The 25,849-nt window shown below is 49.7% G+C and overlaps 11 protein-coding genes across 11 annotated transcripts; 6 read left to right on the top strand and 5 right to left on the bottom strand.

Annotated features, from left to right (window-relative positions):
- Positions 1-125: 125 nt before the first annotated feature.
- N7525_008177 (Zn(II)2Cys6 transcription factor) lies at positions 126-3,137 on the top strand (the record flags this gene model as incomplete). Its single annotated transcript, XM_002568609.1, has 3 exons — positions 126-1,054; positions 1,131-2,046; positions 2,106-3,137. The coding sequence occupies 3 exons, from the start codon at positions 126-128 to the stop codon at positions 3,135-3,137; spliced, it is 2,877 nt and encodes a 958-aa protein (XP_002568655.1).
- A 458-nt stretch (positions 3,138-3,595) lies between these two features.
- N7525_008176 (uncharacterized protein) lies at positions 3,596-4,864 on the bottom strand (the record flags this gene model as incomplete). Its single annotated transcript, XM_002568608.1, has 1 exon — positions 3,596-4,864. One exon carries the CDS (start codon positions 4,862-4,864, stop codon positions 3,596-3,598), a length of 1,269 nt encoding a protein of 422 aa, XP_002568654.1.
- Positions 4,865-6,294: 1,430 nt separating this feature from the next.
- Positions 6,295-8,804, top strand: N7525_008175 (J domain-containing protein; the record flags this gene model as incomplete). The annotated part of the gene is made up of 4 exons (XM_002568607.1): positions 6,295-6,801; positions 6,881-7,204; positions 7,255-8,577; positions 8,655-8,804. 4 exons carry the CDS (start codon positions 6,295-6,297, stop codon positions 8,802-8,804), a joined length of 2,304 nt encoding a protein of 767 aa, XP_002568653.1.
- A 385-nt stretch (positions 8,805-9,189) lies between these two features.
- Positions 9,190-11,045, top strand: N7525_008174 (SKIP/SNW domain-containing protein; the record flags this gene model as incomplete). Its single annotated transcript, XM_002568606.2, has 3 exons — positions 9,190-9,339; positions 9,401-10,831; positions 10,887-11,045. 3 exons carry the CDS (start codon positions 9,190-9,192, stop codon positions 11,043-11,045), a joined length of 1,740 nt encoding a protein of 579 aa, XP_002568652.2.
- A 454-nt stretch (positions 11,046-11,499) lies between these two features.
- On the bottom strand, positions 11,500-12,940 carry ayg1 (heptaketide hydrolyase ayg1; the record flags this gene model as incomplete). Its single annotated transcript, XM_002568605.1, has 5 exons — positions 11,500-11,679; positions 11,735-11,867; positions 11,921-12,669; positions 12,720-12,794; positions 12,848-12,940. 5 exons carry the CDS (start codon positions 12,938-12,940, stop codon positions 11,500-11,502), a joined length of 1,230 nt encoding a protein of 409 aa, XP_002568651.1.
- Positions 12,941-13,589: 649 nt separating this feature from the next.
- arp2 (hydroxynaphthalene reductase arp2) lies at positions 13,590-14,449 on the bottom strand (the record flags this gene model as incomplete). The annotated part of the gene is made up of 2 exons (XM_002568604.1): positions 13,590-13,627; positions 13,681-14,449. The coding sequence occupies 2 exons, from the start codon at positions 14,447-14,449 to the stop codon at positions 13,590-13,592; spliced, it is 807 nt and encodes a 268-aa protein (XP_002568650.1).
- A 544-nt stretch (positions 14,450-14,993) lies between these two features.
- On the top strand, positions 14,994-15,613 carry arp1 (scytalone dehydratase arp1; the record flags this gene model as incomplete). The annotated part of the gene is made up of 3 exons (XM_002568603.2): positions 14,994-15,051; positions 15,100-15,155; positions 15,212-15,613. 3 exons carry the CDS (start codon positions 14,994-14,996, stop codon positions 15,611-15,613), a joined length of 516 nt encoding a protein of 171 aa, XP_002568649.2.
- A 324-nt stretch (positions 15,614-15,937) lies between these two features.
- Positions 15,938-18,359, top strand: N7525_008170 (uncharacterized protein; the record flags this gene model as incomplete). The annotated part of the gene is made up of 3 exons (XM_061214320.1): positions 15,938-16,281; positions 16,353-16,838; positions 17,813-18,359. 3 exons carry the CDS (start codon positions 15,938-15,940, stop codon positions 18,357-18,359), a joined length of 1,377 nt encoding a protein of 458 aa, XP_061068751.1.
- Positions 18,360-20,864: 2,505 nt separating this feature from the next.
- On the bottom strand, positions 20,865-21,080 carry N7525_008169 (ABC transporter integral membrane type 1; the record flags this gene model as incomplete). Its single annotated transcript, XM_061214319.1, has 1 exon — positions 20,865-21,080. The coding sequence occupies one exon, from the start codon at positions 21,078-21,080 to the stop codon at positions 20,865-20,867; it is 216 nt and encodes a 71-aa protein (XP_061068750.1).
- A 917-nt stretch (positions 21,081-21,997) lies between these two features.
- On the top strand, positions 21,998-22,246 carry N7525_008168 (uncharacterized protein; the record flags this gene model as incomplete). The annotated part of the gene is made up of 1 exon (XM_061214318.1): positions 21,998-22,246. One exon carries the CDS (start codon positions 21,998-22,000, stop codon positions 22,244-22,246), a length of 249 nt encoding a protein of 82 aa, XP_061068749.1.
- A 2,090-nt stretch (positions 22,247-24,336) lies between these two features.
- Positions 24,337-24,597, bottom strand: N7525_008167 (uncharacterized protein; the record flags this gene model as incomplete). The annotated part of the gene is made up of 1 exon (XM_061214317.1): positions 24,337-24,597. The coding sequence occupies one exon, from the start codon at positions 24,595-24,597 to the stop codon at positions 24,337-24,339; it is 261 nt and encodes an 86-aa protein (XP_061068748.1).
- Positions 24,598-25,849: the final 1,252 nt, after the last annotated feature.

The following is a 25,849-nucleotide window of genomic DNA, read 5'->3' as shown; positions in this document are numbered from 1 at the left end:
CTTGACACTATATCCATTCAAGGATATAAACCGCGGAGAACACTCGCCACACTGGTTGTCTGGGCCTGTTATGCAGACAGCCAAATCGTGTGAACCACTCGGACTGCATATATCATCCAACCGCCATGTCAACCCCCCAAGGATCTGGGCCCAGTCCTGCCATAGGCCCACACTACTATGTTGGACCCTTCGGTCGTATGTTACCCATGGATGGCCCATCCTCAGAGCAGCAACCGGAACCTCCAGCTAATTTACAAGAATCCGGGGACCTCCTATACCAGCTTCCACCCCCGCGTGTACCGGCTAGCTTGCAATTTGGATCAGATCCCTTTCCGCGGCAGAATAACAGTCCCCAAGGCAAAGACAGCGGACCACAGCACCAGAAGCCAGAGCAACTTCCATCCGTGAGTCAAATACTCACTCCATCACCGGGTCCCAATTCGTCACAATACCCCCAACCATTTGCAAGTTCAACACCCAGCACAGGGCGTCGTGAAGCTGCATACCCGGCCCACTATCACGACCCGGCTTTCCAAGTTTCGCCAACCTCTGTACCCGATAGAGGCCGTTCCGAATCTCTCCCGCAACTGCATACTGGCCTCCCTTCATTGTCGCAAGTGGCTCTGCATGGTCATAGGGGCATAAGAAACCACACACCAACAAGAAGTGATCCATCCTCTGCATCTTTTTCACACGGCCAGCTACCCTTTCACACCACCTCACACGGCCAAGTACCAGGTGGGGAACTATCATCACCCGAAACTTCAAATCGGTCAAACAACCTGCCTCTCCGGCCTCATGTGATAGACGAGCGAGTCATTGACGGTGAGCTCTGCTTCGTATATGCAGATGGATCGTTCTGTCCCAAATTCATCGACGGCACGCCAGTCAACGCAAATTGGGGCGTAACGAAGGCTGGAAGGCCGAGAAAGCGCCTTGGACTTGCCTGTCTGACCTGCCGGGAGAAGAAGATCAAGTGTAATCCTAACCCAACCGCCGAGGCCATGTGTGATCAGTGCCGGAAATCTGGACGTGAATGCAGGTTCGAAAGTGCGTAAGTGTGATCGTGATCTCTGAAGAATATGCGTCCACGGACCTACCTTGCTGGACCATTGCTGATATTCTCAAAGCCCGCGGGGGAACCGTTCGGTGAGAGGGTCAGCAGGGCCATCTGGCAGACCCGATCCTTATGCTCCCGCTGGCCACGGTGCTTTGGACGCTTCTCTGTCACTTTACGACATGGCTCGAGCCTCGGACAGTGCGACCTCCCTTCCTGGGACTACCGGCCACTCACCGATGTCAGAGGGCTCGATGCTCACGTCGTCAGTCCAAGAAGCCACGTATGAAACCATGGCCGAGGCGGACAAAGCTTTAAGATCCAGATCCTACCGATTTCCACCGTCATTATACGGCACAGATGACACCTTTGGACGACCGGCAGCACATATCGAGTCTACTCGTACACCCGAGTACTCTGACATTCTGGGGGAACTCAAGGACAACAACTCGGACGACCCACTCGCGGCGTCCTGGCACCTGGACCCGTACGAAAATGACCCAGAGTCCGCTGTTCACTACACTGAGTGTTACTTCCTGCACGTGAATGACGGTTTGTACCACATGTTCCCGCACGAACGGTTCGGCTCGTGGTTGAAGACCTACCCCACCAAGTCTGCAGACGACAAGATGCTCCTTTATTCTATGATGGCTCTCGGATCAGTGTTCTCAGAAAGGCCAGACAAAATGGCAGCTATGAGGCGATATTCTCGCATAGCACGATTTGCGATTAACAGAAGCCAGCATACACTCTCTTTGCAACTTGCTCAAAGCCATATCATAATGAGTCTTTGGTACTACGCTACAGGCTCGCTGGTCGGGTCTTGGGACTCGATAGGCGCAGCGGGAAGAGCGGTCTTTGGGCTTCGTTATAATGTGGAATCTGGCGGTGTTGTCGTGGATCCAAGCCAAATGTGTGACTACGGGTTACACCCACAGGCCTTGATTGAGTGCCGGCGGCGGACCTTTTGGATTGCCTTCGTGCTTGATGTAAGAATACACACATCCTCCAAATTAAGATGGAATACTAGTGACTAACAAAGGACCAGCGCTTCTCGAGCCTCTATTCCGCTTCGTCGACTTTCATCTCGTCAGATGCGGCCTTGCTGAGGCTCCCATGCCGAGAAGAAATCTATGAGACTCAGCAGTACGCGACAGTCCCCTATTTCCAATCATTCCTCAACCACATACCAGCCTCCATTGATCGCTCCACCCTGAGTCCAATGGCATTTTTGATCGAGATCATGGCTATCTGGGGGGACATCTCCCTGCATATAACCCGCTTACCACACATTCCCCCCGAAGCATACAATCGACTCACGGAAGAATTCCACACCACCATCGTCCAAAAGTCCAACCAATGGATGACTCAACTCCCCGACTACCTGGTCTTCTCACCCATAAACCTAGAACGAAGCATCCGGCAAAGAAAAGCAGACACCTTCATCTCGACCCATCTGTTCTACCACGCCAGTTTGATGAAACTATACAGACACGCCCGCTACCAGAGCCTCCGGCCCGAAACCTTAGGCCAGTACATCCACCGCGCGCGATACCACGCCGTGGAAATCCTCCGCATCTCTCTTACCTTCGACCAATACGCCAAGAAGATCGTTCCTTCCCGGCACAGCACGGAGCTGTCTATATCCCAATCCACCCTCTTGAACCCATTCCTCGGCTACGTGATTCTATCAGCCGCAGACGTCCTCAGCTCCGCTGGTCTGGCTTCCCAATTGCACGAGTGCATCTCTTATATTAGGGGTGCGCTAGACACTGTTCATGAACTCGGCCGCTACTGGGATAGCTCTTTGCAAATAGTCACCGTTCTCCACAGACGTCTGGGTCTGATGATGAACTGTCTGAATGAGCGCAGCGTCTTCGCGGAGAAACAGGGCTTTGCTCTTGATGGCCCGCCGCTTGAGACGAAGGTCCATGCTGGCGCTTTGCATTCTCATCCGCCTGCAACAATCGGTGAGGATATTTTTACTGGCTCTATGCCCAGAGAGGTGCTTTTGAATGCTCTACGGCTTGATGAGACACTGATCTCGGAGAGTGGTATTGCTTGGATTCGAGACCCATGAGACGATTTCGTCCTCTTGATTCTATTTCCTCCTTTTGGTCTGCTTGATCAAGCTCCGAGATTGGCGTGATGACGTTATTGATCTGGCAATGTTGATGTTCTTGCAGTGATGAGGGAAACTTGGTCCCTATTATCCTGTTACGATGTGATGGATGCATTTCAATAATGATGGCGGCTTGGCTGATTGATTCGAAAGTATCGTGCCATGAATAGACGGGATTGTGATCTACATGACTTGGCTCATTTGCCTCTCTTCGAGCAGCAGAGTTCTATGTTTTCTACATCTGTATATTATATTTGTCATTTATATTTGACTTCTTTTTTTTTCATGTCTTTGAGCGCTCTGCTACTGCTATTTGCTCCTCATGTACTTATATCGGGCTTGGGAGACGAGAGAAGCCAATGCGATAAATGGGAATTGACTGAGGTCTTATTTACAAATCTTGTAGAACTATGCTACTATGCCACCTTGGCTGGAAACTGCCCTGAGTAGATAAACCTGCCTTCAACAGGATCCATCAACACCGCGTAATGAGTATCTTCATTAACAATCGGGTCCGAGCAAAGCCACCCAAGCACCGTCCCAAGGGTAACCGATACCTCAGATTCAGGATCTTCCCATCCCATCTTCGTATTCCGTTTCCACTTCAAATGCATCGAACGGGGAAGAGTATCGTCCTTAACTCTCCGCCTCTTAAGTTGTTGTTGGAAAACCCCATGGTCCCGCACCCTGCGATCCCATTTCCCCTGCATCGACGCCTGTCGCGCTTTGCTCTCCTCAATAATCTCAGCCATGCTCTGCATACCATCCGCCACACGCAGACCCGTATAACCCCTATCATTCGCGATAGCCTCATCCATGACCGACGTCGTATCCTCATCGTGATTGGTCTTGATAAGGAAAGAACTCGACCTGCGCCAAAACGCAGTTCCATAGTCCTTCTCCATCGCAACAATGCTCCTCCCGTCACAGAAAATCAGATACGCAGCCGTCGTACGCAAGAAAGGCACTTCATGCAGTATCTCCTCCAAGGTCGACGTATTCGAAAGTCTCGTAGATCCTCCCTGCATGGGGAGAACAAACTGTCGCAACAGCGACGTGATAGATTGTCGTAAACCAAGCAAAACAAGCAAATAATTGAAATAAAACCCCACATCCCGACGTGTGTCATGCACAGCCCGGAAATTAAGCGAAACGCTCAGGTCTTTCCGCACACCCGTGAGAATCCCCACGAACCCGACGTACGTGATGCACGTCGCGAGCACGGTATCTGGCTCGTCGTCGCGCACGAATTCAAGTTGGACGATCAGCGAGCGTAGTGGGTCCATACCCCAGTCCAAGGTGCGGAAATGAACCATTCGCGTCCAGAGTCCGTCGAGCATTCGGACGCCGCCGCTTGTGCAGCCCATCAATAGATCCAGCACCACGTTCAGACTGATTAGGAGGTACAGGTCGATTCCGGTTACGCGGCTTATGCCGTGGATCTCGGCGGTTTCTTCGTCTGTGTAGAGTCTGCGGAGGAATAGACGGGCCAGCCAGTGGATTGGTTTTGTTGGGATTTTGGGGCTTAGGTTGTGGATCACATCGTCGAATATGCTAGTTACTGAGCGCATTCGGTCTTTGTAGAGATGGGCTAGGGCTGTGTACCGCTCTTCGGGTGGGTGGGAGAGGTTTATTCTGAATATTGGGGGTTGTTGGGAGCTCAGTTCTTTTAGGCGGATTGTCATTGTTGAGGGATTGTTTTGATGCTTGGTATTCCATTCGAAGTTGAAGAGAGGTGTGAGGTGTGAGGTGTGAGGTTGTGAGGCTGTGAGGCTGAGTGAGGAGTGGAAGTGCTTGGTAAGTCGATATGTGTTGATCTGAGGTTTTATCAGAAGTAGATCTTTGGAGTATACTGGAGGGTCTTACTGCGTACTTATTGGGTTACACGATGTACACGATGATTCACCGGAAGAACCGTTTTCTTTGGATGTGCACGTGTAGCGCTAATATAGATCGACAGTCAACATTTACCTTTTAGCAGTCTAGTTCAAATTGGCAGTCTATTAGGCTGACATCTATTGAAGAGGAGGTCTGAGGCTCGACGTGGCTCATTTTGCCAAGCAATTCTATGTCGATCCACCTGTACCCCAGGTACATGTACCCAACGATAGATATGTAGCTTCAGTTGGGTATTTTAACTGATCTACAAAGTATTACCGGATGTCTTCCAAGGTTCTTTTTGGGATTTCCTTTTGATTGCCAACTGAGCTCTTGACGTGTATTATTAGTGGGCTTTGCTCTGCTGCCATTGATTGCACCGCCTCTATGCTTTAGAAATTGATGATGATCCTAAGATTCAGGGCTACGCAACCAGGCTGTACACAAATTATATGCCTCGGATTGGACTTCATTGGATACATATATGTACATACCGAGACTACATAAGAATAGCCGGATGATCGCCACTGCAGCCGGCTTGGAACAGTTCGCTGATCTGCATACCTAGGTAGCTTTTGACGAACATGCTATAACATGCTCGACAACATATAACATGCTCAGCCCCATTGGGTATTTTTCTTTTGTTAAGTGGAGATAGACCATTCTTATTACAGTGCCTACGTTGTAGGTAGACCTTGCTGGCATCTATCACCCAGGTCAATGTATCACCATTTTCGCGTATGTTAAAAGCCATTTCGCCATTTCCACTCATCTATAAATGATGATATTTGCATGTATCTACGTCCATTAATATGCAATACCAATAGTAATAGTAATCCGGTAGTTATGCTAATAGTGATATGTCGAATCACTTCAATTGCGCTAAGCCGATAGGAGTCGAGTCACGGGTACCCGAGAAACAAAGGCATTGTGTGTAAACGGCCAACGGGTAAATGTTTCATACTCTGAATATGTATAGACTCGGCATATTTTGAAGTAAGATGGATTAACTAGATAATAAACAAGAATAGCTCTACAGTATACCATTCTCTATCGCCAGTCAATGCTCCACTATAGCCCATCTGAGCGGGGATTCCAACGGAGATGCGGAAGGTTTCTCCGGAATTTCCATTTCCCTCTTCACCTTGCTTCATCGCCCTGTCGCATTTCATCCAACCACCCCAAAATGGGGATATATATATAGATCTGAATAAACGAATGCGCAAAAAGAGCTCTCATGTCCTCCTTCAACCAATCCGGGACGCAGGAGTTCCCAGGAGCGCAGGAGTTCCGCGCGACAGTGGAAGATGACGGACTCGACGCCGATTATAGCATGGTCGGCGACTACCCAGAGGAGCCCGACTACTACGTCCTGTTGGGCCTTTCGCGCAATCCGCCTCCAACAGAAGCCGAGATCCGATCCGCCTACCGCAACCTGACCCTCAGCTTCCATCCCGACAAGCAGCCGCCGCATCTCCGCCACGCGGCCGAGAGTCAGTTTAGACATATCCAGGAGGCTTATGAGACCCTCATCGATCCAAATAAGCGCGTTGTATATGATATATCGGGTGCAGCGGGTGTGCGGCAGGAATGGGGTCAGCTTGGCGCCATGGGGATTGGTGGGGAGGCACAACGGCAGGAGGTTGGTGTTAAGGCGATGTCGCCCGATCAGTTCCGCCGCTGGTTCTTGAAGACCATGAAGAAACGGGAGCGGAAAGCTGTTGAGAGTCTGGTTTCCAGCAGGGTATGTATTTTCTGGTTCGATCGTCCATGTATGGGAAGTTGCGCGAATGGCCTGTTGACTTTCGTTGGGTCTGACATAGGGCGGTATTACCCTCGGAATCAACGCGTCGTCTATGGTCTCCGTCGACGAGGATGAAGATGTGCAGTTCCACATACCTTCGCCGAAAGTGTCCACGTATGGCGTTTCGTATAATTTCAAGACGCCGCTGTCAATACCACAGCTTTGGGGTATGACTGAGAAAGAGGCAGAAACCTCGGAGGAAACGGATTCGGGGGAAGAGGTGCAAGATGAGGAAACAGAGGACATGCTGGTGACTTGGAATGCTGGTATAACTGGAGGTCTGGCTCGCCCGGTCAAGAAAGTCACGATTGAGTACGAGGATGGGACAGAAGGGGAGGAAAAGGTATGATTTGCGGCACGTTTGCATCTCCAGTTTCGCTAACCGATTTGCAGTTCGAAATGCCACCGATCCTAGCAGGCCAGAACTTCCAATTTGGGGCCACTGTGACTCCCAATTTCAAAAACCTGGTGGGCACCAAGGGAATCTGGGCCAAACATCCCTTTTCGCTCCTCAGGGATTCACAAGTCAGCTTCGAGGCTCTTCTTCTCCCTGTCCCGACCTTGAAAGCAAACATTGCTCGAGCCTTCCAACCAATCCCCGGCACCAGACCGTTCCAAGTCAACGTGACCAGTATACATAAGCGCTCCTTGGAGGAAACGGCGCCTTCTTTCGAGGTCCAAATTTCGAGGGAAATCGCGAAGCAGAAGATCGGTGTTATCACATGGTCCAGTGGTGTTGTTAACTGGCCCGAATTTCTTCTCAACTGGTTCCCGTCACTTGGAATGGGGGCCCAGAGTGCCATTGCATCTGCTAATGAGGTCAGTAACCTGCAGATTGGTCTAATCTCGCTCCCCAAGCAGGGCCAAGCTGCAATTGATTTCGACGATGATGACGAGGAGGAGAGTGGAGAATTGGACGAGGACGTCCACAACCTTCTCAAGAAGAAACGTCAAATCGACCAATCTGCCGAGTCATGGCAGACCTATCTCCAGGCTACTCCCGGCGGAGGCGCTTTTGTCTTGACTTATTCTCGGAATCTCTTCTCCGGAAAGCCCGCTGACGATCCGGTCAAGACTGAATGGAGCTCTGAAGGGTATTTCCCGATGCCGAGCATGGACCAGGCGCGTGCTGTGCGACTTGAGATCTCGAGTGTTGTTGGGTTAGACATGTCTCTCAATTGGACCATCAAGGGCGTTCGACGGGTTGGCGAGTACACACGTGTTGGCCTCGGTATTGGCATTGCCGAGAAGGGTATCATGATGACAATTTCATGGAGTCGACTCGGCCAAAACATTAATCTTCCGATTAATGTTTGCCCAGCTAATGAGGCAACAAGCGGCGCTGCAGCGCTGACTGCCATATTCCCATGGCTGGCGTACTGCGCGATTGAATTTGGTTATATTCGCCCGCGCGATAGGAAACGTCGTCGACAGGCAGCTGCTCGACGCCACCGTGAGCTCAAGAAGTTGATCCCTAAGAAGCGTGAAGAGAGTCTCCAGGCCATCGAGCTCATGACGGATCAAGTGCAAAGGCGACAAGCGCGAGAGGAAGCACAAGATGGTCTGGTCATCTTGAAAGCCGAGTATGGTTATGTACCGCCAGTAAACAAGAAACCCAAAAATGGGTTCGAGGAGCCTCGGGTGATTGATGTCACTATCCCTGTGGCTGCGCTAGTTAACCGGGGTCAATTGGTGATTCCCGGTAAAACCATCAAGGTAAGTCAAGCGATAGGCCAAATTGGTCATGTTGGCCATATTTTCTGGGCCAGAATACTAATTTGTGATGTATCTAGTTCCAAATTTTAGGATTCCATGACCCTGCGCCATTGCTGCCCAAACGATTGAAGATCTGGTATAGATTCCAGGGGCGTGATCATTTCGTCGAGGCAGGCGATAAAGAGGACATTGCATGCCCCATGCGTACACACTTTATATCCACTTGAGTACATCTAGACTCATCAAGAGGTGGACGAACCTTTCCCATGTAATTATAACATCTAGTCGTTCATTAGCGATTTACTTCTTCAAACTTCATTCTGATGCTTTTGCTCCCTCCGATGTTTGTTAAGCTGAAAAGGAGTTTTCTCTCGGCAAATACAGGCATTTCAAATTTGATGTCTTTCTTATATTATTCCATTGTCTAGTGAAATGAGCCAGCTCATCTGAGAGTGAACTGTCGCTCAATGTTAGAAAGTCTTGGCATAAAGGGATACGGCATTCCATACGGACCAACAGTGCAGTTCGACCCGAAAAGCCAAATGGAGCGTCACCCCATAACCTTTTTTCATCAACTACGAGTGCACAGCTCTGGAGTTGCTCGCTCTTGAAATGTCGACCTCTATTGCTTCAGGACTTTTCAAGTCCCTTCCCAAACCAAAATACACTGGTGAGGAGGAGGAGTTGCCACAGCATGCGCAACCCCGTGGACCGCGCGTGGTGGGCGCCGACCAGATTGATGAAACACAGGTTGTCCTACGGGTAAGTTGTGGATCGTTCTACCGTCCTATTGCTACGAGAACTAATTTATACCACCTTGCAGAGGACCGGACCCCCGCCCTACGGAAACCGTGCAGGATGGCGACCTCGCGCCCCCGAAGATTTCGGGGACGGCGGCGCGTTCCCCGAGATCCCAGTTGCCCAGTACCCCCTTGACATGGGCCGAAAGGGAAAATCGTCCAAGTCAAATGCGCTTGCTCTTCAGGTCGATGCCGAAGGCAAGGTCAAGTACGACGCGATCGCCCGCCGCGGACATGCCGACAACCGCACTGTCCATGCCTCATTCAAGGATTTGATCCCGCTACGCCAGCGGGTGGATATGGGAGAGATTTCCCTGGACAAGCCGTCTGAGGAGGAGGTCCAGGCCCAGATGGAGAAGACGAAGGCCGCGCTTGCAACCTTGGTCGAAGGAGCTTCGTCGGCGCAGAAGCCCAAGAACGTCAAGGGCGGACAAAGAGCAGAGCCGACTTTTGTTCGATACACCCCGGCCAACCAGATGGGTAACAACGGCCGCCAGAATGACCGCATTATGAAGATTGTCGAGAGACAGCTGGATCCTATGGAGCCGCCCAAGTTCAAGCACAAGAAGATTCCCCGGGGCCCACCCTCTCCGCCTCCTCCCGTTATGCACTCGCCGCCTAGGAAGCTTACTGCGGAGGACCAGGAAGCTTGGAAGATCCCCCCTCCCGTGTCGAACTGGAAGAACCCCAAGGGTTACACCGTGCCCCTGGACAAGCGTTTGGCTGCAGATGGTCGCGGGCTGCAAGACGTCTCCATCAACGACAAATTTGCCCAGTTCGCGGAGGCTTTGTTCACGGCGGATCGACATGCCCGTGAAGAGGTGCAGCTCCGAGCTCAAATGCAGCAGAAGTTAGCAGAGAAGGAGAAGGCACAGAAGGAGGAGCATCTTCGGATGTTGGCACAAAAGGCGCGTGAGGACCGCGCTGGCCCCAGCGCTCGCGCATCGCGGGCTCGTTCCCGCTCCCGGAGCGTCAGCCGCAATGTATCTGCATACTCGTCTAGGTCCGCTACTCCCAGCGAAGATGAAGAAGCCGCCCGAGAGCGCGCGGAGCAGCGCCGCGAGAGACGCCGCGAAGATGAACGACAGCTGCGCCAGTCTCGTATGGGCACAGAGCGCCGCATCCAGGCCATGGCCCGAGAACAGAACCGTGATATTTCCGAGAAAGTTGCGCTTGGTCTGGCCAAGCCTACACAGAGCTCTGAATCCATGTGGGATTCGCGTTTGTTCAACCAGACCAGTGGCATGCAAGCTGGTTTTAATGAAGATAACCCTTACGACAAGCCGTTGTTCGCCGCGCAGGACGCCATCAACAGCATTTATCGTCCACATGCCCAAACAGATGTCGATGACGAAGATGCAGGCGAAGGCGAGATGAGCAAACTTGAGAAGACCAAGCGGTTCGAGGTCCTGGGTCGCGCCAAGGAGGGATTCCGTGGCGCTGCTGAAGCAGAGGTAAGTTTCCGTCGATCGTACACTTCCTTTTCGTCGCTAATAAGTTATTCTATAGGAGCGCCAAGGTCCGGTTCAATTCGAGAAGGACACTGCTGATCCATTTGGCATTGACAACATGATTGCCGATGTGACTTCGGGTCAGAAGCGTTATGGAATCCAGGAAGCCGAAGGTGATGACCGCAAGTCGAAGCGCCCGAGGGTCGACGACGAATGAATCCGCTTTTGTTAATCTTTCTTCCATATGGGTCTCTATGTTCTCTTGTGATCTTTTCACAGGCATCGGAAAAATATCCTCAATGCATTGCGGGCGTTTCTGGCAGTGTGATTCCTACTATCTTGTTCACAAAGGGGATCGAAATCGAAGCGAATCAATGGGGCTTGCGCGAAATGGTAATCACATTTCATATACTGCTACGAATAAAAACCATGTTGGTCTATGTCTGCAAATTACGAGTAGTTGTCATGTTTCTAGTGAATGTGCCCTGGATTGAGACGCTTTTACACAGGTACACTGATGCAAGATACATGTCTGAGGGAATGAATGCATTTCGGTCTCATGTGTACCATCTGGAATATGATCCACGCAAATAGTATTAACATTCGATCTCAATAACTGATTGCCTAAAGCAGACTACATCAACACTTCAGCGGAACACTTCAGCGCCCACTCAGTTCTTCACCTCCTTCATATTGGGAGATAGAACACTCTCCAACCACTTGTAAGCCACAGGCAGACTGTCAGGGTATCCCATGTGCACGCGATTCTCGAAGAACCGACATTCCTTAGGACCGCCATGCTTGAGAGGCTCCATGCAGTCTTCAATCGGGAGGACACCGTCATCGACGCCCTAGAAACAATCAGCTTTCTCTTCTTTTCTCGACGCGCTGAAGAGGAATACGTACGTTGAGCATAAGCAACCGGCAGTTATCCTGGTCAAGAACACCAGTCTCCACGAGCGAGAACTTCTTCTGAGCATCCTTCACAAACTCTTGCTCGTTGTCATAGCCATACTTCTCCGCCATAGCGGAAGTAAGCCTACATCATGGTTAGCATTCCAACACACAAGACAAACCCCAGCCAAAACTCACTCAAACGGATACTCATGGTCATTGGCCTTAGCCAACCACTCAGGACTAAAAACAAAGTGCGACCCAGGTCCATGAGCAACCGACCCCGCAAGACGCTCACGGTGCGTACAAGAAGCCCGAATAGCATAGAAGCCACCAGCACTAAGCCCCCAAGCCGCGACACGCGACATATCAAACTCCGGCCGACGCTCCATGTAATCCAGCACGCTAGACCAGAGCCTGTCGGGCGACTCAGGGTCTGCCGGATCCGCAGGCGAGTCTGCCGTCCCGGGGATCTCAACGATAACCGTCGCCCAGCCACGATTGATCATCTCGTGCGAGCGCTGGCTGTTATCGGGTCTGTAGCCGTCAAGCCCGGTCATCAGCAGCACGACGGGGACGCGGTTGGTGGCGCTCGCTTCCTCCGGCACGCGGATGTACAGTGGGATTTCGGCGCCGTCGCGGCCGGCGCGGTGCGTGTGGGGAATCACTTCCTCCGTAATTATGGGCTTCCATAGCGAGGCGGCTTTCAGGTACACTTGTTTCTGGCGCTCGAAGGCGGCGCGCTTGATGGATGTCTCTGGGCGTGTTGAGGGGCTTACATAGGGGAAGCGCGAGATGCGGAGGATGACTGCTGCGCGGCGGTATAGGTCTGCGGCGTGTTCGAGGTTGCCGTTGTTGAGGGCTTTACTGGCTTCTTCCTCTAGCGCTGTTGCGGTTGGGAGGAAGGCTTCGGTGTAGGCGTCTGTGTCTGCGTTGTTGATGCCATCCTGTTGTTGTTAGTCTTGGGTTGGAATGGATTGTGTTTGGCAATGCTTACGGCGATTAGCTTTTGGAACACGGGCTCGAAGTCTTCCAGGGATCCATCGTGGAATGGGTAGATGGACTTCGTGGCCTGGACAAGTATTCGTGTTAGCTTTCTTCTTTCCTTGTTGGGAGGAAACGTACGCAGAATTTCCACTTTGTCTCCCACAGGAGCTTGATCGACCCCTGGTGAGGGTAGACAGTGTCGAACTTGTCCCCGAGAATCCAATTCACCATGTTGAGAGCGATATAGATGAAGTAGATTGATGGATTTGATATTTCCTAGCAAGGGCTTTTCTTTAATGAACTACGATTTTGAGGCATTTTGAGCTCTTTTAATTGACTTGACATCACCTGTACTTGCTGGTAGTATCTATCACGAGAGGAAAACCAGATTGATATCCATTGAGACGCAAACAGTAGTTAGATGTTACCGCAAGCCCTAGATGAGACCGGATCGGCAGAGATCGGCCGATGGTGATCTTGGCAGCACATAGGGTTGCTTCGTTGTTTTCCGGATGCGGGGGGTGACAGCCAGATGGCGAGGAAAGGGGATGCAGATCAGATTCTCCGATGTCTCATTACTCGATCATGTTGTCGATCTCTCTTCGCGGCTTCTCGTGGCGTTTCTGTCGCTTCGTCATTCTAGGTAGTATCCCAGGTGAAAGAGCCAGGGGCTGACATGGACCTCTATACTTAAGAGGTTGAATAATGTCAATAAGTGCTTTCCATTCTTTTATCTATGAAAAATAAACACGGACGACGCATGACTCAAATGGCAATCGACCCCGATCCTACATATGTGTATACATGGCAGGGTCTTCTCCAATAACCTCAAAAACATCCAACATCTCCAATTCAACATGGCAACTTAATTAGATGTGATTTAGATGTTAGCTCCACCGTTGCAAGGCAAAATTTGACCTGTAAAGAATTAGCAATATTCCAAGGGATAAATTCAACATTCCAGAACTCACCGTTGATCCACTCTCCAGCAGGACTGGCCAAGAATGCCACAATGCGGCCAATGTCCGCAGGCACACCACAGCGCCCAAGGGGACTGCCATTAGCAAGCGCCTTCTCAATCTCCTCAAGGGATGAGTTCTGGTCACAACCAGGCGCATAGCGCCACGAGTTGCTCAACCACATATCACTCTTGACCCCAGCAGGAGCAATCGCATTGACAGTAGCCCTCTTCTTGCCAAAGTCAGCAGCAAAGCAGCGAGTAAAACCCTCCACAGCACTCTTGCTGCCCGCATACAGCGAGTGGCCGGGCACACCCACGCCTGCAGCAATGGACGACATCAGCACCACACGTCCACCGGGCTGGATGTGGTCGAAGGCGTTCTTCGCGACAAAGAATTGCGCCCGTGTGTTGAGGTCGAAGACTTCGTTGAAGTCGTCCAGCGTCGTCTCGGATAATGGAACGAACTTCTCCGTTCCGGCGTTCGACACAACAATGTCCAGCTGTCCGAAGTGCGAGACTACCTGCTGGAACAGGTTTTTGATCGAGTCGACGTTTGTCAAGTCGGCTTGGAAGGCCGCGCCGTGCACTCCCTGCGCTTGGATCTCTTGTACCACTCCGTCAGCGGTCTTCGAGCTGCTGGCGTAGTTGATCGCTACGCTTGCTCCCTTCTTCGCTAGTTCTAGCGCAATGCCGGCTCCGATGCCTCGGCCACCACCGGTCACTAAGGCGACTTTGCCGGCGAGCTCGTGCTGGGCAGCATTGGGGTGTTCGACGACCATTTTGGTGGTTTGATGTTAAGGAGGTGTGGTGTGACGGATTGTAAATGGGTGGGTGTGGAATCGCGCTGGAAGTGGGAATCGTAGCCTAATATTGAATCTGGTACTTTGAATAGTAACACTGGGACCCTGGCTGGAATCAGTCGAATGGCTTGGTTCCATTATCCATCTCCATTACAAAGGCTGCGATTAGTTTCCGAATTTGTCGGTGACATATGACAATGGCAGCCATGGAGGCCCACAGTCAACACCAAGTGCTTAGAACAGAATAGCTGCTTGCGAACAAGGACCCTCAATGGTCTTGGCTTTACCTTGTACCGCATGCGGAAAGCCACGAGGGGTTGTATCCACCGTATGTCACATCAGAAGCTCTCGGTTGCATTGTTGTGTTCCCATGCAAGGGAAACACGCTGGCCAGATCCGGGGAATGTTGGTACCAAGGAAATTTGTTGGGAGTGAACTTTGGATATACTCGCACGGCGCGCCTGCCTCACAGCTATCCTCAAAGGTCGAATTATCTACAGAAGACAAACATTGCTGGATAGCCATGTCTCCTGCCGTGAGGAAGATCCCCGCCGAGCCCAACTTGGACATCAGCTTCCAAGGTTCGTCTCAATCCACCCTCATTCAACTGCTCGTGCTAATATCAACAGACTACCTCATCCTGTCGAAGCTCGTTTTCGACTGGGCGGACAGTTATGATGCCAAGGTACACTTCCCATCCAATCCAACGTCAATTCGACATTAGGACTGACAGTGTCCCAGGACTGGGACCGCTTGCGCAGCATCATTGCCCCAACTCTGACGGTCGACTATACCAAGATCGGGCTGAAAAGATGGGACAACATGTCTGCTGACGATTACATGGCCATGATCACCCACCCCGGGTTCTTGGGGGACAAAACCATCAAGACCCAGCATCTGCTTGGTCAGACATGGTGGGAGAAGATCTCTGATACCGAGGTTATCGGTCACCACCAGCTCCGCGCGGCGCACCAGGTCTACGAGACTGAAGAATTGAAGACAGTCAAGCTGCGTGGTCACTCCCATGCTACAAATGAGCACTATTATCTCAAGATCGATGGTGTCTGGAAATTCGCTGGGTTGAAGCCGAATGTCCGCTTTGATGAGTTGCGTTTCGACGAGGTTTTCAAGGGACTTGACTAGGTGTCATTGCGACATGGGCTTTTGTGGAGAGAAATTGATATATTTGATATAGTTTCAGAATCCATTTTACTTACTTTCCATCTGTGAAATTTGTTGCGTATGGCGTAGCAAGAGTTGGCGGTTATATTTGGCTACCTATTCAATAACACGTGACTATCGGCACTTCCGGTGCTCTTGGCAGCGCCAAGCAGCGGCCTCAGCTGGGCCCCTGTGGCGACTAGTCAGTGGATTTCTGGAAATTCTGGAAAACCTTCTTTCTCCTGAGGAAAACAGTGTGAAAAAGTGCCATGCCTACCGCTGGTGTGCTGCTGAGATCAGTACGCCATGCAGCGCATATCACGATCTTGGATGTTGATCCTCATCCTTACTCTCAATATCCTAGTCTGTGAAGCTGGGTGGGTTAGCAGGTATCAGTGCGGTTCATCGGAGTTAGGTGATCCATTGGATAAGCCATTCCGAATTGACAGCCTCCGTGGTTCACTTGAGAGCTCGCCGATATTGTCATTGTCAATACTGGCGATCCACAACACAACAGAAGTTACATGCAGCGATCTCGACCTACCGTTGCTTGAGAGTTCCTTTCAGTTCCATGTGCTCGGTATCCCAGTTGGGCATATAGAAGGTTTTGACAGCGAGTGCCCTCTACCGATCACCAACACCCTGACACCGTAAGTGTTGCTGATTCATCTGGCAAAGATTATCGACCTTTCATTTCTCATCAGCTAACACGACCCAATAGTCCCGAGGGCACACTTTTCTCAAAATACGAGATTTTGTACTCTATTGGAAATGCTCATCGGCTCCAAACTGTCGTTGCAGAGAGTAGTTTCAGGACACGAGATGGCTTCGAGCTTGATTGTGTGGCAGTTAAGATCACCCCAGAGATCGGCACAGCAGCTTCTGTGGTATTCACATATCTCCCCGCTGTTGTGATGGCCCTGGTTAGCATCGCTTCATGGAAGACGCATGCAAATGATGCACTGGGATGGACTTCCTTATTTGAAAGCAGAGCCGCCTGGTCTATTCTGGGCCCAATGTGGGAAATCATTTCCGATATAGCTGGCTATTTACAGTATCTGCAGTTCATCTTTCTGGCTGGGTCGCTTACCTTGAAGTACCCCGGTTTCTATCAACCGATAGTTAGCCAAGCGGCTTGGTCTTCGCTTCTCTATTGGATGGGCCCTATTGATCATGGTTTCACTTACCCCGGAGTGGAAGATGGCATGTATGTCACTAATGGGTCTTACGGACTCGAGTACATGTCTCAAACACTTGGCTTTCCTCAGATGCCGGATATCACGATTGATTCATTTATAAACCTCTCAATTCTCCTCTTTGCTGTCATTGTCATTTCTTTGGTCCTGTGTCTGGTAATGTCACAATTCAGTGGGGATTTCCACCTGAGTTCAGTCTCATGGAACGCGGGTTGTATCATTATCGGCATGGCTCTGTCGTTCTCTAGTCTTCCCCTACTATCCTACATGTCCTACGAGTTAATTCTCATTGGATATCTGCCCAACTACCGCATCTTTATAGTTGGATTGTCCATGGCAGTCCTTGTCTACTCCAATTTTCTCATCACTCGCCATGTTCAACGTCAAAAGAGGCTCAACGATGGCTCATCTGCAGACTTTCCCCAGGACCGCAGAACAACCGAATCTCCAATGCAGCCTTGGCAGTATCTGTCCCAGTATCTGTTGCAGTACCTGCCAGCTGCAATACCACTGTTACAAGGGATTGTGATTGGTGGATTGCAAGACTGGGGCTTGGTGCAAGTCCTACTGTTGATGGGGACTGAGATCACTCTTCTCCTGCATATGGGCACGTCACTTCGTGGCAGACTCTTTCTGTCTATATCTGCTTGGTGCCATATTGTCCGCCTTCTGACTGTTTGCCTAAGTATCACTTTCGCATGTTCACCAAATGAAACGACTAAACAATGGGTTGGCTATATAATGCTATGTTTACATGGCATTATGATAATTTTCGGTTTTCTTCCTTTTGCACTTTGGCGGCTGACTCAAACTCCGCGGGGGAGCGCTGGCACTGTCCTGAGGAACAATTCAAGCGCCGCAAGGGTAAGTCATTTCATCACATACAACCATAACGTAGAGAAACTAATTTGCTGTGACAGTCTTCATCTTCTGGCCAATCTATGCCTGATCCCGAGAACCGAACTATGGGAATTGTGTTGAACAGGATGGGAGCAAATCGACAGAAAATGGACTTCGCTAGACTATCTGATTCCGGTAGTTCGGTATCCTCAAGGACATCCGGTTTGCCTTTCGATGCCCCTGAAAATCCAGCGAGTTCTTTCCCTTCAGCACCAACCCAGGAAACATACATTACAGATTTCTCTGCCTTCTATAGGCCCCCACGAAATCACCACAAGGCTCCAGCGATTCGATCCTCTGCCCTCAATAACTCGCATGAAGAGCCTGCTGAAAATAGCAGTGATTCTCATCCATCAAACCCATTTCGGGATTCGTTTGACGAGCTTATGGAACTGCCTATCAGACCCAACGTCGACTACTCCATGAGAGAGTCCGATTTATTCTACGGGAAATTGAGCAACGGCTCCGCCTTCTCGCCAGTACCAGTCTCGCAAGAGCTGCCGGAAGAGAGCCAAGAGAGTCGACACACCCTGCGCGAGTGGGCAGCCAGGGCTGTAGAGACATTGAAGCCCCCTAAGAAGAAGAAAAAGGAAAAGGGGTTTCAAGTCATGAGACCACCGCGACCAAATTGAAAGACAAGATTTGACCGTGGCGTCATCGAATCCAATTCCAGCCGTAGTCGACAGCTATAATGTAGCTTTTTCCTGTCCCCAGTAGATTAGATGTATGATCTATGCAGGTTCTGCAAGATTGGCAACACGAATAGCTAAACGCAATAAAGCTCAGTGGATGAAATGGCAGTTCACGTGTCACAAGGATCTGTTCACACAGGCACCTTTGGGTCTCTTGGTAACCCATCACTGAGTTGAGATCCAGCGGTCTCTTACAGCCGAAAAAGGAACCGCCTGCGCCTGACAAAGGTGTCCAACGCTCGTGTGGAACATCTGTGGAAGTTCCGCGTGAGTTTCTTCACTAGTTGATTTGATATTACCCTAATGAACCAGGTTGAAGGACCTCGAGAGATCGAGTCCTGTATACAGGGTGAAACTGCATGCTGGGGATGCACCACCATTTGTCGTCGAAGAGCAGGCTCTGGAACGCTACCCCAGCATAGCAGCATGTATGTCGAGCTACATCGGTTAATGGTAACATCATCATCATCATATTACCCTAATGCACTACACGTAGGCCGTTGGAGGGAGTTTTCTATAGGGGATTACTACAGGGACCCACCTAGCCTAGATCGATCCCACTGCCTGAAATTCTAGTACCGCCTTTCTAATCGGGTAATGCATCTGCCTCGAAACCTCACCGCTTTCCTCACCGCCTCGGTGACCGCCTTCGTGTGTTCTCCCCCTAACACTATGGGACGACAGCAGATACCTCCATTTTGTATGCAAACACTTAAAACAACACTTAAAACAAGTCATTTTAGTCTTATATATGTTATAGGACTAGAGCAAAACAAAGGGGGCCCCCGAGGTGCTAGGAACCTTCCAAGCACGCAGGCCCCAGCACCTGGGCCAGCAGCACGTAGGCCAGCACCTAGTAACCGCAGTATTCCCTTAATCCTCTCACGTAGGATCGTTCTGTACACCGAGATCCTTCTTTGTAGGAGGAGGGACGAGGACGTGGGCGTGGACGTGGACGTGGTCGTGATATAACTGTCAACTGGGAGTGTTTATGGTGATGCCGAGACCGGAGGACGTGGAAGGGGACGTGGAAGGGGCTAAAAACGCGCGCATCGAGGGTGAAAAGGACGAATATCAATATATCAGGCACGTCAATGCTTCAATCAATGAAAATGTACGATTTCTTCTGATCAAAATGCATGTCTTTTTACTATGTAAACTGGAATTCCTATAGTGGTGGCAGAATATATGGCAGAAAACTCTGCACCGGCAGAAATCATGGCAGAATCTAGCGTCGCACCTGATTAGAAAGGCGGTACTGGATTTCAGACAGGGGGTGGTAACTATTATCCTGGGGGGGTAGCATCAATACCCAAAATAAAATAAAATAAAAAAGTCATCGCCCGGGGGCGATCCGGCAACTTGAGATCCATCGGCACTCAAGCTGAAGATAAGCGGGCCCAAACAAGCGGTGCGCCAATTCGTCGCCAACGACAACCGCTTGGCCAAAAGCCCGCTTATCCATACATTCCTACCGTACAGTTCAATATAACACGCGGAATGGGTATAGTGATGAAGCAAGAAAAAGAAGTTTGCAACATGCCCTCCAACAACAGCAAGCTCTGGCCGTGACACACTGCATTTGACGACTACACTACTTTGTCCTGCTTTGACGTGTTCCTCATTTAGTCTATTTCTATAACACCCAGTACCTCAGCAGCACCATTCCCCATTGGAGTCAGATTCACCACCCGGAAGGTATTGACCATGCAGACTACCGACCAAGTGAGAAGCGTTTCTAGCTAGGGCCTCATGCTGACCAATATCGGGGCAATACGCCGCATGAACGGCGGCTGCACAGTCGTCTACTAGCTTGACTTTGTAATCTTCGGCATAGGGGTTGGAAGGGCTGCAGGCCATCAAGAACCCAGGAATTGCATCTTTCGCGGACATCAACATCCAGATCCAGATATTCTGTTAGGTAGGTTCTGTCAACATGCGTAGATCATGAAGCACATTCATTTTGAAGTATCGGTTTTGGTAGGAAGGAAGCCCTCGTTAATTTTCATATCTCTCACCCATTTAACTACCTAGGTCAAAGACATATTGACCCACAGGCAGGCGTATTCAACAACGAAGCAATTTTTCCAAATCATACTAGGAATCCGCACCCCCGGGACATGGGTCTTTTTCTGCTGATGGATTTGTTGGAGCGTCTATTCCTTCCATATTTGTCTCTTCTTCGGTTGTCGACGAGGAGGCCTCTCCGCAGCCGCGTTGATCGGGAAGTTTTATATGGGAGGTCACAGACGCGAATGGAGACAGGGTTGGCGATTTGACGCTTCTTTGGTAGAATGTAATCCGAAAGGCCGTGTGATGAATCCTGCACTGGTAACGTGATGGTCTTTAAGTATAGTCAGCCTTGAACCCATAACACAGTCTCCGGGAACATACCCGTGTGACGCCCACGGTGCTGGGAGCAATATCCGTTCGATCTCGCCGAATTCACCCCAGCCGGCTGGGACAAAGAACCGGGCTGAAGTCGGGATTGGACCTTTGGAACACTTGGATGCAGAACGGGACGTTGAGCCCTAGGTTGTCTTCTTCGATTGGCGGTCTCTTCTGCTTGGATTTTGCCCAGTATATGAAGATCCCCAGTCTGTAATCTTCATCGAAAGCCGTAGACTTGATCTTATCGGAACAAAATACCTGTGGAGCCATAGTGGATAGAGCGGATCTGACGAGCTGGGGAAATGTGGAGAACGATACTGGCAGTTGTTGATCTGCTAATGCATTTAGCTAATTGGCATGTCCTCATTGCTCCGTGTATGCTTTTGGAAGACCCAAAATTCAAGTTTGGTTAGCGGGAGAAGAATCCAAGGTACACTTAACCTTCTGTATATCAAATTCTAAACCTCCTATATAAAGTCTCAAAAGCAGCATCGTAGGTGATGTGCAGATGTTCGTGGGTGTCAATAGACAGGAAATTCTGAAATAGGCAAGAGCACACCTGGGAAGGAACCCCCCTACCCTCTCATGTGTCGCAGCTTCCTTTTTTGTCAAAACTGTCGCCTACCTTCCTGTCCTTAAGCCACTGGAAAACTATAAATACCCCCTCCCCCCCAGATTTCTTTCTTCTTTTTCTTTTTCCCTTTCCTTTTTCCCCAGACATCTCTCGCTGTTTCTCAGCCTTCACATGGTCCCCAGTCACCATGACCCATCTACCATAATATCCCTTACTCTCCTTCAACATATACACACATGCTTACTTCTTTATAGGACCTCACCTTCTCTGACATACAACAACCATTCATCATAGTATCCCCTATTCCTTTCTTGTCTGGAGACACACTGACTTATGTCTAGACCTTGGTGGTGGGACCATCCATGTCGACTCTGCACCCTGGGCCTTTACATCTTGAACATCCATTGTGACCTTGATCACATGTCATGACCTTGACTGTTGTCCATTGTGACCTTGGCAATCCACCATGGCCATCCACCACCATGACCTGTCACGACCCATCACGACCAACCACCATGGCCACCCACCACCATGACCTGTCACGACCCATCACGACCAACCACCATGGCCACCCACCACCATGACCTGTCATGACCCATCACGACCAACCACCATGGCCACCCACCACCATGACCTGTCACGACCCATCACGACCAACCACTATGGCCACCCACCATCACCCATCGTGACCCACCATGACCATTCACCACGAACATCCACCGTGACCATCCACTTCAATAAACTACCTCGATCAACCCAATTCAAGCAACCACTTCCAGTCTGTCCGTGGCGGGCTTTGGCTTCAGGACAATCGGCAGGCTGGTCTGGTCAACCATCCACTTCTACCAATAACCTGTCATGACAGTCCACTGTGCTTCCACTGGGCCCACCATCAGCATAACAACCATCAACCATCTTGGCCTTTTATCTCGGCAACCATTCATTGTCATAAGAAACCACGATAACATACTTCCTTTTCCCCCTTACAATACCATGCATGCTAACTGGTTTCTAGAAACAATCTTGGAGCCCTGATGCGATGGTGGTACGGTCTACCCACGGTGACGAGCATTTGTTTTTATCCACTCTTGACCACTTCTGTCTTGACCAACCTTGTCTTGACCAACAACCACTTCTGTCTCGACCAACAACCTGTCTTGACCACGACCATTGAACACCACCATCCAACGTGACCACCATCCATCATGGGTCTTCCAACGATCTTCACGACTATTCATTATCACAAAAAACCACGATAACATACTTCCTTTTCCCCCTTACAATACCATGCATGCTAACTGGTTTCTAGGAACAATCTTGGAGCCCTGATGCGATGGTGGTACTACCCACGGTGATAAGAATTTGCTTTTATCCACTCTTGACCACTTCTGTCTTGACCACTTCTTGACCAACAACCTGTCTTGACCACTTCTTGACCAACAACCTGTCTTGACCAACAACCTGTCTTGACCAACAACCTGTCTTGACCAACAACCTGTCTTGACCAACAACCTGTCTTGACCAACAACCTGTCTTAACCAACATTTCTTCCGTCTTGACCACCACTATTGAATACCACCATCCAACGTGACCACCATCCATCATGGGTCTTCCAACGATCTTGACGACTATGCATTCTCACCAAAAAAAAAAAAAAAAAAAACACGATAACATACTTCCCTTTCCCCTACAATACCATGTATACTGACTGTTTTCTAGGAACAATCTTAGGCGCCCTGATGTGATGGTGGTATTACCCCCGGTGACAATGACTTATTTTATCCACTCTTGGACTTTGCGTCTGCGCCAACCTTCTGTCTTGACCAACCTTCTGTCTTGACCAACCTTGTCTTGACCAACCTTGTGTCTTGACCAACCTTTCTGTCTTGACCAACCTGTCTTGACCAACCTTGTGTCTTGACCAACCTTTCTGTCTTGACCAACCTGTCTTGACCAACCTTGTGTCTTGACCAACCTTTCTGTCTTGACCAACCTGTCTTGACCAACCTGTCTTGACCAACCTTGTCTTGACCAACCTTCTGTCTTGACCAACCTTCTGTCTTGACCAACCTTGTCTTGACCAACCTTGTGTCTTGACCAACCTTTCTGTCTTGACCAACCTGTCTTGACCAACCTTGTGTCTTGACCAACCTTTCTGTCTTGACCAACCTGTCTTGACCAACCTTGTGTCTTGACCAACCTTTCTGTCTTGACCAACCTGTCTTGACCAACCTGTCTTGACCAACCTTGTCTTGACCAACCTTCTGTCTTGACCAACCTTTCTGTCTTGACCACCACAACCATTTACCACCTTTGCTACCACCACCTACCGTGACCACCATCCATCAGGGGCCTTCCAGCAATTGACCACTCTCCACTTGCAACATCCCGTCTATCCTCCAATGTGACGTTGAATCTTCGGTGATTTCCAGGGACACCCTGATGACCACTATGAGCAAATCTACAATAATATCCCTTTCTCCCCCGGATTCATGGACACGCTAACTTGTTTCTAGAGACGACATTGATGGTGGGACAATTCACGGTGACGACAATCCACGGTGATAAATATTTACTCCCGGGCCTTTCCATTTGGACATCCACAATCATCAACATCCACCATGGCCACTGTCTATCATGGTTCATCATCCTTCATGACTGCCGTCAATCGGCCATCCACAATCATCGTCATCGATACATCATGGCCTTCGTCCTTGACTTCCATCACACATGAGCCTGATCATCCACTATGACCACCATTCATCATGAGCTTCGACAAGAATAACCTTCCACTATGCCCACTCAACTACCTTGGCCTTTCATCTTGCCTCTGACCTCGACAACCTTCCATCGTGCCCACCATCAATCGTCCACCACAACAACCATCTCGGCCTCTTATCTGGCCTCTCATCCACAAAACAAAAAGAAGGAAAAACAATCAATCCTCAGTTTTTACAACTGTCTACGGTAGCCACGAACTACCACGACAATGATCAACAAGCACATTGACAACCAACCTTGAACAAATCCTTGACAACAATCCTTGAACAAAAAAGCCTTGACAACCATCTTGACAACCATCTTGACAACCATCTTGACAACCATCTTGACAACCATCTTGACAACCATCTTGACAACCATCTTGACAACCATCTTGACAACCATCTTGACAACCATCTTGACAACCATCTTGACAACCATCTTGACAACCATCTTGACAACCAACCTTGAACAAAATCTTGACAACCAACCTTGACAACCAACCTTGACAACCAACCTTGACAACCAACCTTGACAACCAACCTGACAATCCAACCTGACAATCCAATCTTGACAATCCAACCTGACAATCCATCCTGACAATCCAACCTGACAATCCATTCTGACAATCCAACCTTGAACACAAATCTTGACAACTATCTTGACAACCAACCTTGACAAACCATCTTGACAACCATCTTGACAACCAACCTTGACAACCAACCTGACAACCATCTTGACAACCATATTGACAACCATATTGACAACTCATCTTGACAACCATATTGACAACCATATTGACAACTCATCTTGACAACTTTCTGACAATCACGTTGACAACCATCCATGATTGGTCTTCACATGCTGACCATCCCCAACGGCCGACATCAACTCTGACCACCATCCACTCTGGTCATCTTCCACGATTGGTCTTCACATCTTGACCATCCACAACGGCCGACATCAACTCTGACCACCATCCACTCTGGTCATCTTCCACGATTGGTCTTCACATCTTGACCATCCACAACGGCCACGATCAATCTGGCCATCTTCCACAATCGGTCTTTTCATCATGACCATGCACTACGGTCGCCATAACCTTCTTTCGCCAGCTATCACGAAGATTTCCATGACTTTCTACCAACTCTTCCTCTCTGTCTTGTCGACATCCAACACTCATGGTGAAACCTGCAATGAACCCAGGCTTGACAAATTTTCTGGCCAAACAAATATCCACCGACTCTCATGATCAAAACCACCAATTCAAGACAGCCGTGTGTAGCTTCCGGATCAAGCACTTTCATCCATTGGTCAACTCACCCTTACGTCCACAATCAGACTCTTCTGGTTTTGTCATATCATTGTCTCTCATATTCTTATCCAACCTCAGCAAGATGGGTTTGTCTCGTTCGTATGTCATTGGGAATTAGCTAGAAAGAGAAATCAATTTGTGTTTTCCGTTCTATTCATTCTTTAGACTCCCTTGTAGACTATCATTAACCTTGCTGTGACCATAGACGAAACATGAAGAGGCAAAATCAAAGTGCTCTGGGTCTAGTATTTCGGATGCCGATAGAAGTTTAGTACCCATGTGTTGTCTTCTACGCCTGTGTATTTGCCTATGAGGCGTATTGGTTCGGAGCTGTCATCCTCTTCTAGGTATACCTGGGTATATGCTGGAACAAGGAAAACTACTTGGTGT

This window comes from Penicillium rubens, assembly GCF_028828025.1.
Source record: "Penicillium rubens strain IBT 27055 chromosome Unknown utg000003l_segment0_segment0, whole genome shotgun sequence".
Taxonomy (NCBI): Eukaryota; Fungi; Ascomycota; class Eurotiomycetes; order Eurotiales; family Aspergillaceae; genus Penicillium; species Penicillium rubens.
This window is presented reverse-complemented; position numbering and strand designations above follow the sequence as displayed.